Genomic DNA, 12,620 nt, shown 5'->3' with positions numbered 1-12,620 from the left:
ACGGTGACGGGTGGATTGCGCACAAGCCCCGCGAACAACTGCTCTTTTACACCTCGCATGAGGTAGCGTAACTTCCTATCCTCGGTCATGTTCGGGTCGGCTCTACGAAAGAGACGGGCCATGTCTTCGGCGAACATTGTGACCGACTCATTGGGTTGTTGCACCCGTAGCTCCATCAACTGTTGGGCGCGGTCGCGTCGGTCGGCACTTGCAAACGTATCGGTGATTTTCTGCCGAAAGTCATGCCATGTCGATAGGCTAGCTTCGCGGTTCTCATACCAAGTACGGCCACTGTCGTCAAGCGCGAAATAGACGTGGGAGAGCTTTTGCTGCTCAGTCCACTGGTTAATCTGGGCGACGCGCTCGTACTTGTCGAGCCAGTCTTCAATGTCTTCGAACGCTGCACCGCGATAGCGATCGGGAACCAGCGGATGAAGAACAGTTACCTGTTGTTGACTGGGAGACTGGCTGCATTGGGGTGCTCGCGGTGGGCTCGTTTCGGCCATTGCCAGATGTGTGGAGCTCCTGGAAAGATGTGGTTGAAGAGGGGAGAACTCCGGGGCGAGGCCTAGCAGTCGACGACTGAAGCGGTGCACGGGGGTCGTAACTGGTGACAATGCGTCCGGGCTAGATGAACGACTCCCAGAAGGAGTCCGTAGCATCAGGCGTGGTCAATATACCCCGCACCTCCACCACTGTCACGGTACAACGCCGACGCGTGTGCTCTAGGTAGACGACAACGACGATGGGCACATTAACGGAGTCCGTCTAGTGCGTCAGTGGGATTTTGGCTAACGACGAAGAAGACGTGTCTCTGTTCCGTTTTGCTTAAACAGGTCGTCCTGCTGTTCTTGAAGAACGTCTCCCTGTCCTCTCTCGGCGTTGCACCGCGACAATATCAGCCAGGATCGCCCCCCACGCATCCATGATCCACTGGCCCAGCAGTTCAATACCTGGCCTTCGCACATGTCCCGTCGATGTGAGGGCGTAAAAACCATCGGCCATCCACTGGGCATATAGCCGCTTCACGTGTGCCTTGAATGGCTTATTGAGACACACATCAAGTAGTTGGAGCATGGAAGTCATTCCGCCAGGTATTACGAAAAGGTCTGTACCATTGTCAGCGAGGCATGCTTTTACCACGTCAGTGCAGTGGCCTCGGAAGGGGTCCAGCACCAGCATCGACTGCTATGCCAACAATGCACCTGGTCTTTTTTCTCAAATTGTTCGAATCCAGTCACTGATGAGGTCATTGTTCATCAGGAATTGTCTTCCACCCGCACAACAATTCCTGGGGGCAATGGCGTACTTGGCAGGGTCTTGCGCTTGAATATCACATACGGGGACAGTTAGGTGCCGACGGCCAAAGCACACAACATCCCTGTGCAGCGAAGCTTAGTGTTCCCGCCAGTCAGCATGCTAATAGATTTTGAGCCCTTTTTTTACAGAGTTGTTTTCATTGGCATCTCGAAATATATTGGAGTTTGGTCAGCATTTCCTACCTGAGATAGTAAATAGTTGTGCTCTTTCCTAAGTTCGATGACGTAACATTGAAAGTTGAGCAGTTTCTCCTCGTAAGCTTCGGGAAGCCGCTGGCACATGGTAGTTCGCCCACGCACCTAAAATCCATGCCTGACCATAAAGCGCTGCACCCATCCATGGCTAGCACGAAACTCGCATGAAACATTAATTTCCCGGGCCAGCTTCAGGGCTTCCATCTGCACCATCTCTGTCGACACAGCGTGGCCACGACTCCTTCGCTCCTCAGTCAATTTGGCAAGCTGCGTCTCGAGCTGGGGGTATGCGCCAGTCTTCGGGCTGCAAAACGCTCGCCTGATCTTGTTCGCAGTTTCGAGAGCCTCTTTTTACTTCCACCAGTCGCAGATAACCCGCACCCCCACTTTTTAAGCAATTTTTTTTCAATTTTTCGTGCGGGTAATATGCGAGAAAATACGGTACCTGTCACTGTCCAAGCTAACTCGGCTATACCTGTCAGTGCCAGCAACCCAAGGGTCAAGTTAGAGGTTGTTCTTGTCAACAGGGAATGTTGTTGTCTTCTAGTAGTGACACCTTCTCCCCAAGCATGTTGAGCAATTATTGTTTATACAGTAGAACCTCGGTGATACGAATCTTGTGGGGTCACGTGAAATATTTGCATCAACCAAAATTCGTATCATTAAAACATACACAAAGTCAGGAAAAAATGAATTTATTTATACCAGAAAAAATTCCTAATAGTGGAACCATGTTGATACCTTCCTCACTGCTGCGTATTCCCGGCTGCTACGTCGCGTTTTTGCGGTCCCGACCTACATCCTACACTACTTCCATGTACAGTAGAACCCCGCTGTCACATTCCCGGGTGCTGCATTTTCCCAGCTGTTACGTCGTTTTCGGCTGGTCCCGGCACAGCTCCTATAGAACCCAATGCATTGGTAACCCCGCTGTTGCGTCGCAACTGTGGGACCATTCCCGCATCATATGTTGCGAACTGCCACCCCGCGCCAGACCAACTGGCCATTTCGACTTTTCACGTCATTTGGCTTGGTAGCTTGACGATGGCATTGGCAGCCCAAAGTGCCGGGGGCGACACTCCTATCACGTATCTTTGGTTTCCGCCAGCAAAAGTATGGCCCTCGAGATCCGTATTTGCTATCTAAAGATGGTGTCTATAACATGTTGTGGCCCTAAAATTGGTTTTGGCTCATAAATGTTCCGTATAAAGTTCAAGGGCGATAACGCCGTCGCCGTGCGCCGTATGCTGTATGTGCGAGTGAAAGCGTGCGAGGGGAGTCGACGACCGCGTCTAAATCTCGTGCATGCAAAAAGAAGAGCAAGGAGGAAGCGTGCCTTCTTCCGTTGTGCTCGAGGCACCAGCGAGGGAGTGAGAGGGGAGGGATAGCGGGCGGCGTTGTACTCTGGCAACAACTGCGTACTGTGCGGCAGCGCGCGGTCGTGCGGGCCGTATCTTGAAAGCGATCTGCGTTGGGGGCAGAGTCTAGGCAGTGTAGGTGAGTGCGGCTCATAGCTTTGTGCGTGCTGTGTGTTCTCGGCGTTCAGTTTGCGCTGAAGCGACAGAGAACAGCACGAAAGTCACTTCGCTCGCTTGTGCAGTGGCGCTTCCTCACACCAGCGTGTGACAGCGGGCGTCCGCGCTCATAGAGTGTGATGTGTTCATGTTTGCATGTGGGCACTGACACCATGCTTGTTAATATAGTTAATGAGTGAATGTTTGCAAGTTTATACGGACGATAAAACTATTATCCTTACTTTGTATAGCTGTCTACTAATTTGTTATCGCTATCGATGCTTTAGCTTTCGGGAAAAAGTACGACTTTTTTTTCACATGTAAGAATTAAAATAATATTGTGTGCAGTTTAACACTACTCCCATTTCTCAATTTTTCCCGTTTCTCGGCTCTTGAGTATCAGTGGGGTTCTATTGTATTAAGTTCCCTGTGACACGTCACCAATCTGTCATTTTCCTGCATATTACGTTACATTTAAATGTGGCGGTCATCTAAATTTAGCGGTGCAGCCAGCTTGTACGTTGCAACAAGCAACCGACACATTGCCGATACGGCGTGGCCGCCGCATCATATGGCCGTATCTTGGAAACGATCTCCGACGTACGCAAAGTGCGAGCTTGCACGGGCCTCATCTTCAAAACGATCTGCGATGTTGACAAAGTGTGCCTAGTGACGGATAGCTAAGCATGCGCTGTGCTTTTGACGTTTAGTTCGTGTTGAAGTGAGAGACAGCCGCTGCTGCCATGCTTCCTTGCTCCAGCCATAGTTCCTTAATAGCTTTTTGAGGGGCTATGCTCCAGCATTGTCATCGAGCGAGATAGGTTCGTGTTTACCTGTGCGCGCGTGACACCGTGCTTGTTAATTTAGTTAGTATGCCTATGCTTACAAGTTTATATGGCCGATAAAACTACTATCTTTACTTCATACAGCTGTCTACTAATTTTCTATCGCAATCGTTGCTTCGCTTTCTGGGCAAAACTGCGACTATTTTTTTTTATTTTTTTCACGGTCCCTTGAAAAAACGTGTCAACGGGGTTCTACTATCCGTGTGTATTTTCTTCTTTCCCAAATATTCAACAATTGCCTTCTGGAAGGCATAAAAGTGCGTGCACGTGATCTCACGAATGTTTTCGCACGCCGCTGAACGCCTCAGCACATCGAGTGCATGGAGCGTTTTAGCCGCCGTGGCTGCTGCCGTCCTTGCTGGTTAAAGCATCAGCTAGGCTGTGATGTAGTCCGGTCCGCTCGACGTGGGTACCAATGAGAGATTGTGTAGCCGCGTAACGTAGTTGGTTGCTTGGTGACTACGGATCCTGCCCAAATCCCACTGTGCCGGCTTGTCTGTGCCGGTCGCTCCGTTGACTCAGCCGCCCCCGCCGCTCTTGCTCACGCGTTCGTATGATCCGCAGCAGTGTGGCAATGTTTTCGTAACAGCCGATGTTTTTCGTACTAAGAGCAATGTATTTCGGCCAGGGAATGTTACGAATTCGTGTCACACCGAAACTCGTACCAGCCGTGATCGTATCACTGGGGTTTTACATACACCAACATGCACTAGGAAGAAATGCTGGGTGAGCAATGCACAGTGGTCTGAATAAATTGAAAAATGAAAAGCCTCGTGCCTCATGTCTGTTTCTCGTTGCCTCACTTTTATAATGGTTCAGAAAATATTCTAGATAACACAGCCAGCACAGATCATTGTAACAAGATAATGTACTTCATCCTGGCAATTTTTCTGTTGTGTACTAGTGGTCCCGAATATTTGCTTCGACTTGAAATTATTCTAATTACAGTCAAACCTCGTTAATAAGTAGCTGGCCGGGAACAACGTTTAGGTACGCACTAAACGATGTACAAATTAACCGTCAATGCCAGTTTAGTGGCTACTTACTGGCCGGAAAAGAACTACGTCACCATGCTCTCAAACACACGCACTCAGACAGGCTTTATTTGCGGGTGTCAGCAAAAAATCGGTAATCTTCACTTGCCGCCGTGGCAGCCTTGCCGCGACGACGGCATCTTCGAACTCGATAAGGCTGTGAGCCAGTTTGTCCATGAGGCCCCGCTTACTAAATTAACAAGCACAGTGTAACGCGCGTACTGGTAAACACGAACACATCTCGCTCGATAACTGCAGAAATTTGGTGTCAGAACGCTGAGTGAGGAGGCGCGACAGCAGCAGCGATCGTGCCGTCTCTCGCTTCAACGCGAACCGCGAACTAGACGTCAAAAGCCCAGTGCTTACGAAGCTACCAGCGCTAGTTGCACTTTGTCTGCATATCGCTTTGAAGATGAGGCCCGTGCGGGCGCGCATTTTTTCCACGCAGCAGATCGCTTTCAAGATAGGGCGGCTGACGCCGAAGTAAACTCCTCCCTTTCTCGCCTCCCCCGCCGTGTGTGACAGAAGCAACGTGCTTCCGCTCTGCCTTTCTCCCTTGCGCGCACGAGATAGGCGGCTGACCCTCGCAAGCTTTCGCTCGCACATACAGCGTACGGTGCGCGGCGACGATGTTGCTGTGTTCGGACTTAATACGGAACCTCAAAGCGACGTCCACGGTGACGGCAGAAATGCGCTTCGCAATAAAATGTGCTACTCTGCGGTTACTACTTAAATGGGGTTCGACGGCGAGAGCGAATTTGCGCCCCCTACCGGCAGCTTCTTCGCTTTACCGGGAGCTAATCTCAAAGGCCATGCTTTTGTGCGCAGCAATTGGCAACAGCTGCATGAGCAGGAAATACGTCATGGTGGCCACGTTTTAAGTTCCCTATCGCTGGTGGCTGTCGTCCGAGTGCTGCAACTCGAGAATCTAACATCTGCGCACATGAGATTTTGCAGATTTTGTGCCTGTGCGTGTAGATAAGAAACAAAAATAGTACACACTAACCGTTTGGTGGGCAATGAGCGACTATGGCTTAAGCGGTCAGCCAATACATGGGGTTCAATGGGGGCTGGGTGGGGGAATCTTTGCGACTATGTTTAAACCGCAATTACACATTAAGCAGGTACGAATTAACGAGGTTTGACTGTACGCAAGCATTCGCTACGTATTAACTTTGAAGTGGAAAAACACTATTCACACATGCCTAGTTATTACAGACCATCCCGGATATAGTCAACTTGAAAAGAATTGCAAAATAATTATATATACATCAATCATTCAGAATATAAGATATCCCTACATAAAGTTTGTCTGCATGTCTCAGACAGTTTTTCAAGATAGTGAAAAGTGGGAATTTACTAATTTGTTTCTTCAAGGCCATGTTGAAAGCGTAAAAGTTTACTTCTAATTTTTTATATACGAATGTTGCAAGTCAATTCCGCTGTGAAATAGCCTTTGATGTACTGATTGCAACGCTAACCCTAAAAGCCTGCACTGCTCGGCCGCAAGACCGTGGTGCTATACAGAGCTATACTTTCGTATGGGATTTGCAAGGGTTGTTGCAACTGTTCGATATGAACAATAATTCAATATGTCTGGTATCAACTGTACAATACAATGCTCAGTGAAATATCAGCTAATATATGTGGACGTCACAAAGGACAAGGAAAAAACAGACTACAGATGGCAGTAATGTATGAAGTGTAGCTGCATTAGCAAGATCATGTTGCTAGTCACATCGCAAAGAAATTTAAATCAACCTGGCCAGTCACTCATCACTACCGCAGAGCTTCAGCCTAATGCGATTTTTAGAACTTTGCATGAAAGTTGCACCAGTGTTACAAGGGTGGGGAAAAACACACCAAACAAGGCTCTGCCACTTGCTGCAACTCACCGTCACCAGAAAGAGTGTTGGTCACTATGCCGAGCCCAAATAGGATGAGCGTGCGCTTCACAATTTGCAGGAATATGCGACCTCTGGTGATGGACTTGCGAAGGAGCGACCGTATGGTCATGGCCAGTGAGACACCCATGATCCACACAAACCTGCATTACAGAAAAGGAGACCTCAACCACAAAATGCAGAACTGTGAGTGCATTGCACTGCTGGTACAGTATGCTTTACGGCATGGGTTCTCAAAGTGGGTTCCGCGGAACCCTGGGGTTCCGCCGGCCCCTGCTCGGGGTTCCGCGAGCCACTGATAAATTTTCCGTGGTCCCGCGCTAACCAAGTGGCTAAAACGGCGAAAATGAGGTGCGCTCGATCTACAGAACCTCCGTTACTCACGCCCGAGTGTCCAAAAGCACTCACAGCGCGTAACGGCAACGCGCGAACTAACTAATAAATTCGCAAGCCGCTTGTAGCCACCCAACCTCCGAAAACGGGCATTACGCCTAAGCTTTCGCACTTAAATCTCGGAGGCCGTAATTTACCAATATGCGCATTTCTGCCGTTTGTAGATAGCGTAGGTGCCGATTGCGTGCGCACTAATGTATACGTTGGAGGAATAAAACAATGAACAAAAAAAAAAAAAATGCGCGGAACACCGCAAATACGCGCCGCAGAAGAGCAAGAACGGCGCTAGCGTCCAACCGAAACGAAGCGGCGCAGTCCGCATCGCCATGGTCCTCAGTGGCAAGCGTGCGCGGCACGTGATTGACAGCAACGCCGGAGCGCTTCGTGCCTAATTGCGCCCTTAAGACTTTATTCTTGCGTTTATCGCCGCGCATAACACCGCGTTGGCGGCATGCCGCGTGCCTTCATAAGTGCATAGTTGCCATCCATGATCGCATCGATAACCACCGCAGTTTCGTCCACAGCAGTTGAGGCAAACAGTAGTTTCGTTTTCACTCGGTGCGCGCGTCGGCTGCGTGCCTTCACAAATGCGTAGTCACCAACCATGGTAGCGTCGACAGCGACCGCGAATTTGTCCGCACTTCTTGCAGCGAAAGGTAGTTTCGTTTTGACTTGGTGCGTGCGTCGGCCGCCTGCCTTCTGAACCGCAAGGTCGCCGTCCATGATCGCGTCGATAGCGGCCGCGGTTTCGTCCGCACTTGTTGCAGCGAACGGTAGTTTCGTTTTGACTTGGTGCGTGCGTCGACCGCCTGCCTTCTGAACCGCAAGGTCGCCGTCCATGATCGCGTCGATAGCGGCCGCGGTTTCGTCCGCACTTGTTGCAGCGAACGGTAGTTTCGTTTTGACTTGGTGCGTGCGTCGGCCGCCTGCCTTCTGAACCGCAAGGTCGCCGTCCATGATCGCGTCGATAGCGGCCGCGGTTTCGTCCGCACTTGTTGCAGCGAAAGGTAGTTTCGTTTTGACTTGGTGCGTGCGTCGGCCGCCTGCCTTCTGAACCGCAAGGTCGCCGTCCATGATCGCGTCGATAGCGGCCGCGGTTTCGTCCGCACTTGTTGCAGCGAACGGTAGTTTCGTTTTGACTTGGTGCGTGCGTCGGCCGCCTGCCTTCTGAACCGCAAGGTCGCCGTACATGATCGCGTCGATAGCGGCCGCGGTTTCGTCCACACTTGTTGCAGCGAACGGTAGTTTCGTTTTGACTTGGTGCGTGCGTCGGCCGCCTGCCTTCTGAACCGCAAGGTCTTCTTCTTTCTGGGGTTTTACGTGCCAAAACCAGTTCTGATTATGAGGCACGCCGTAGTGGAGGGCTCCGGATTAATTTTGACCACCTGGGGTTCTTTAACGTGCACTACAACGCAAGCACACGGGCGTTTTTGCATTTCGCCTCCATCGAAATGCGGCCGCCGGGGCCGGGATTCGATCCCGCGCCCTCGTGCTCAGCAGCGCAACGCCTGCTGAGCACGAGGACGCTGACTGAGCCACCCCGGCGGGTGAAAGAACCGCAAGGTCGCCGTCCATGATCGCGTCGATAGCGGCCGCGGTTTCGTCCGCACTTGTTGCAGCGAACGGTAGTTTCGTTTTGACTTGGTGCGTGCGTCGGCCGCCTGCCTTCTGAACCGCAAGGTCGCCGTCCATGATCGCGACGATAGCGGCCGCGGTTTCGTGCGCAGCGGTTGCGGCAAGCAGTAGTTTAAAGCTGTCGAAGATTAACAGCCCCGGCTACATCGCGATGGGCGGACAATTTGTTGACGAGCAGCTGACTGGCGAAAAAATAATCGGGATGTACGCGCGCGAGGCTTTCGCCGCTGCTAGCAGAAATCAGTCATGAGATGACGAGAATTTCAGCTTCTGCACTGGTCTTGTGCTAAATAAATATAATCAGAATTTGCTGATTCATTGAGTAAATAAAAGTGTGTTGATGTAGTTAAGCATTTGTTTATTGTTTTCTTGATACCCTCGATAATTCGACATTTGGTTAATTAGGACATTTTAATTCGGTTAACTTGGAGGGGGGGGGGGGTTCCTTGGCGCATCATGGAGCTTATCAGGGTTCCCTGGAACGAACATGCTTGAGAACCCCTGCTTTACGGAATAAAAGAATGAAAGCAAAATAAGAGGAAAGAAATAAAAAAACAACGCACCCACAAGACCTACAAGAGTGTCATTTTTATTTATGGGCACATTTTGATAAAACTTGCATCACTTACATAATCTGACGTTCTGATTCAAAATATGCATTTGATTTCTATGTGCAACAAGTAGTTCTTAAAATATTAAGAAATTTATGCTGTTCATGTGGACTTTGGAGGTGAGCTCCCTATGAAATAGTGCTTGTAATAAAAGAGACTGGTATATCAAAATGATTTTGAATGGTCAGAGTTTGAAGTGCTGCAAGAATGAATGTTCTAGACTGATACGGGCAAGCTATAGCATGTCAAACTTTTCAAAAAACCCATAGTAACGCCCAGTTCAAATTATTATATTTTGAAAACTTTTGTAACAACATATGTTCATATTTTAGGCCTACTTTACTCTGTAATTGTCCAACTTTCCAAGAAAAAAAATTGCGGCATTATCAGAAATGCTATTCCGAGAAAATGAGAGAACACATTTCGAAAATGTTCATGGTGATCATTTATTTATTTATTTCAATACCTTCAAAGGCCTAGGGGGCGTTACAGAGGGGAGTGGTATATAAAAAGGAAAAAGACATAATGCAGCAAAAATAAAGCAAATGGTATCCAGCAACGAAAAAACGTATGTTTAAGTGAAATACAAGATCACGTTGGCAACAAGGCAGATTAGGCAAATACACAGTTTTCTGCGGCAGTTAAAAAAAACGTGTCAGCAACAAAAAATAACAGCAACACAGGCGGGTAAGATGGTTCCAATGCTGGCTGTCCTTGGCGCAAAAGAAAACAATATAGTGTACATAAAAGAAAACACTATCGTATACAGAAGCGAAAAAGTAAGTTTAAGTGAAATGATTAGGAACAAGACAGATTAGGGGAACACATAGTTTTCAGCGGCACTTTTAAATAAACACGTGTCAGATATATCCGCAACAGAGGTGGACAGGTGGTTCCAATTGCTGCCTTTGGCACAAAAGAGTTAAATTGCGCATTAGTCCGGCAATATGGAATGCGTACCTTATGGCGATGATCAGTGCGAGGTGATATGAAGGATGGCTCAGAAAGAAGATCCCCTTTTATCTGATGATTGTGGTAATAAATCTTGTGAAAGGTTAGCATTTGCGAAAGTTTTTTACAAAGGGAAAAACTAGGAAGGTTCAAGGTACTTTTCATTGCAGTTACGCTAGCAGTGCAGGAGAAGTTACACGATATAAAACAGGCACTAAGATTCTGTACGGATTCTAATTGATTAGTAAGGGTTTTGAGACCCGGGTCCCAGACAGAGCACGCATACTCCAATTTTGATCGCACTAGAGTTTTGTACAGTAGTAGCTTTAATGAAGATGGAGCTATAGAAAAATTACACCACAAGTAACCAAGCATGTAGTTAGCATTGTTAACAATATAATCAATATGTGGCTGCCATGAAAGATTAGCAGTTATATGAAGCCCTAAATATTTGTAAGTTGTCACGTGTTCAAGTACAGAGCCTGAAATAAAATGCGCACTAGGATTTGCAATGGCAGACCTGTGTGAAACACGCATAACCTTACATTTGCTAGTATTCAATTTCATGAGCCAAGTGTTACACCAACTGGATACTAAATCACATTGAAGTATGGACGGGTCTGAAACAGAAGTGATCACTCGGTAAATGATGCAGTCATCTATGAAAAGCCTGATTGTGGAGTTAATAGAATTTGGCAGATCATTAATATATATCAGGAACAGTAACAGCCCCAGCACTGAACCTTTAGGCATGCCTGAAGTAACAGAACATGGTGAAGAATCAATGTTATTAGCAGTCACGAATTGAGTTCTATTACGCAAAAAGCTCTCCATCCATAAAGGAATGTTAGGGTCAATATTCAGTTTGCTGAGCTTTAAACAAAGTAGTTGGTGATTAACAAGGTCGAATGCTTTCCGAAAATCTAAGAATATATAGTCAATGAAAAGTCCCTTGTCTAATGCGTCAGACAAGTCGTGGGTGAATGAAATGAGCTGCGTCTCACACGACAAGGTTTCACGAAATCCATGCTGATGAGGGGAAAAAAATTATTTTCAGTGAATTTAACCAAATTAGAACATATGACATGTTCAAACATTTTACAGGGGATGCTTGTTAAAGATATGGGTCTGTAATTTGTGGCGCAATGAGTATCACCTGACTTGAATATTGGTACCACCTTACCCACCTTCCAGTCTCCGGGTAACTGTCCTAATTCCAAAGACTGAGAAAACAGTGCAGACAAATGGTAAAGAGCAAATTGATCAGTAATGATACAGGGGCCCAATCAAGTAAAAATAAATGCTCTACACCAAGTTGGAGGAAAGGAACAGGAAAAAAAATTTGGGCTGATTTTCGGCTCCAAAGAGCAGTGTCTCCCTTCAAGAAACTTCATTTCAGTGAGGACACTATTGAAACAGATACATTTTCTTTCCCTAAAGTCTTACTCTGCAGTGAAGACAGCTTGTTTGAATGAAGATCAGGATGACAAACAATGCATGTAATAATAGTATTCGATAAATGCTTAATTGGCAAAGCTCAAGGGTACATCTGAAGGTTAATATTCAGAAAAGTGAAGCAATGTTCAACAGCTTAGCAAGAGCATAAGAGTTTGTCACTGGTCATGTGCCTCTTAACGTGGTGAAGGAGTACCATTTATCTAGGAAAAAAAGTTCTTGGGGATCTTGAAAAGAAAGAAATCTGCAGACAAACAAAAAAGCATTGCAGCACATACGTCAGATCATGAACAGCTTACAAGTACTATCTTTATAAAGAAGAGTTATACAATCGGTGCATTCTACCAGTACTAACCGATGGGGCCAGAACTTGCCTTATAACAAATAAGCTTTAATGGAATCCAGGGACTGCCCAAAAAGTGATGGAATGAGAAATGACAGCCATAATGTTAAGGCATAGGAAGATGGCAGTATCTAGTATTAGAGAGCAAATGAGGGGCAGCTGAGACACGGTGAAGCACTACACTATGAAAGCAAGACTATAATGACAAGGGCATGATGAACTGAGACACTAGACACACGCACTGCACTTCGTGTGCATCTATACTCCATTTCATACATAGCAGGCAACGCTATGAAGGCTAGACACTTCTTTCACCGTTTGCATCTGCAAACAAAAAGTAGTGCATCACATATGAAAGAAAGATATTAGGTATGCATTACGTAATTTCATGTAAAACTAAGTCTCTTGCTTTTATGTCGAA

At 47.3% G+C, this 12,620-nt stretch overlaps 1 protein-coding gene across 3 annotated transcripts in view; it reads right to left on the bottom strand.

Moving 5' to 3' along the window:
• Window positions 1-12,620, bottom strand: part of LOC119437725 (heparan-alpha-glucosaminide N-acetyltransferase-like) — a 207,045-nt gene that overhangs the window by 102,286 nt on the left and 92,139 nt on the right. For all 3 annotated transcript variants that reach the window (XR_005189505.2, XM_037704697.2, XM_037704698.2), the window contains exon 8: window positions 6,803-6,954. Coding sequence is in view for 2 of the 3 variants with exons in the window: in XM_037704697.2 (XP_037560625.1) it covers window positions 6,803-6,954 (152 nt within the window). In the remaining variant the exon portion in view is untranslated. The remainder of the gene's footprint in view (window positions 1-6,802; window positions 6,955-12,620) is intronic.

This window comes from Dermacentor silvarum, chromosome 1, assembly GCF_013339745.2.
Source record: "Dermacentor silvarum isolate Dsil-2018 chromosome 1, BIME_Dsil_1.4, whole genome shotgun sequence".
Classification (NCBI taxonomy): domain Eukaryota; kingdom Metazoa; phylum Arthropoda; class Arachnida; order Ixodida; family Ixodidae; genus Dermacentor; species Dermacentor silvarum.
This window is presented reverse-complemented; position numbering and strand designations above follow the sequence as displayed.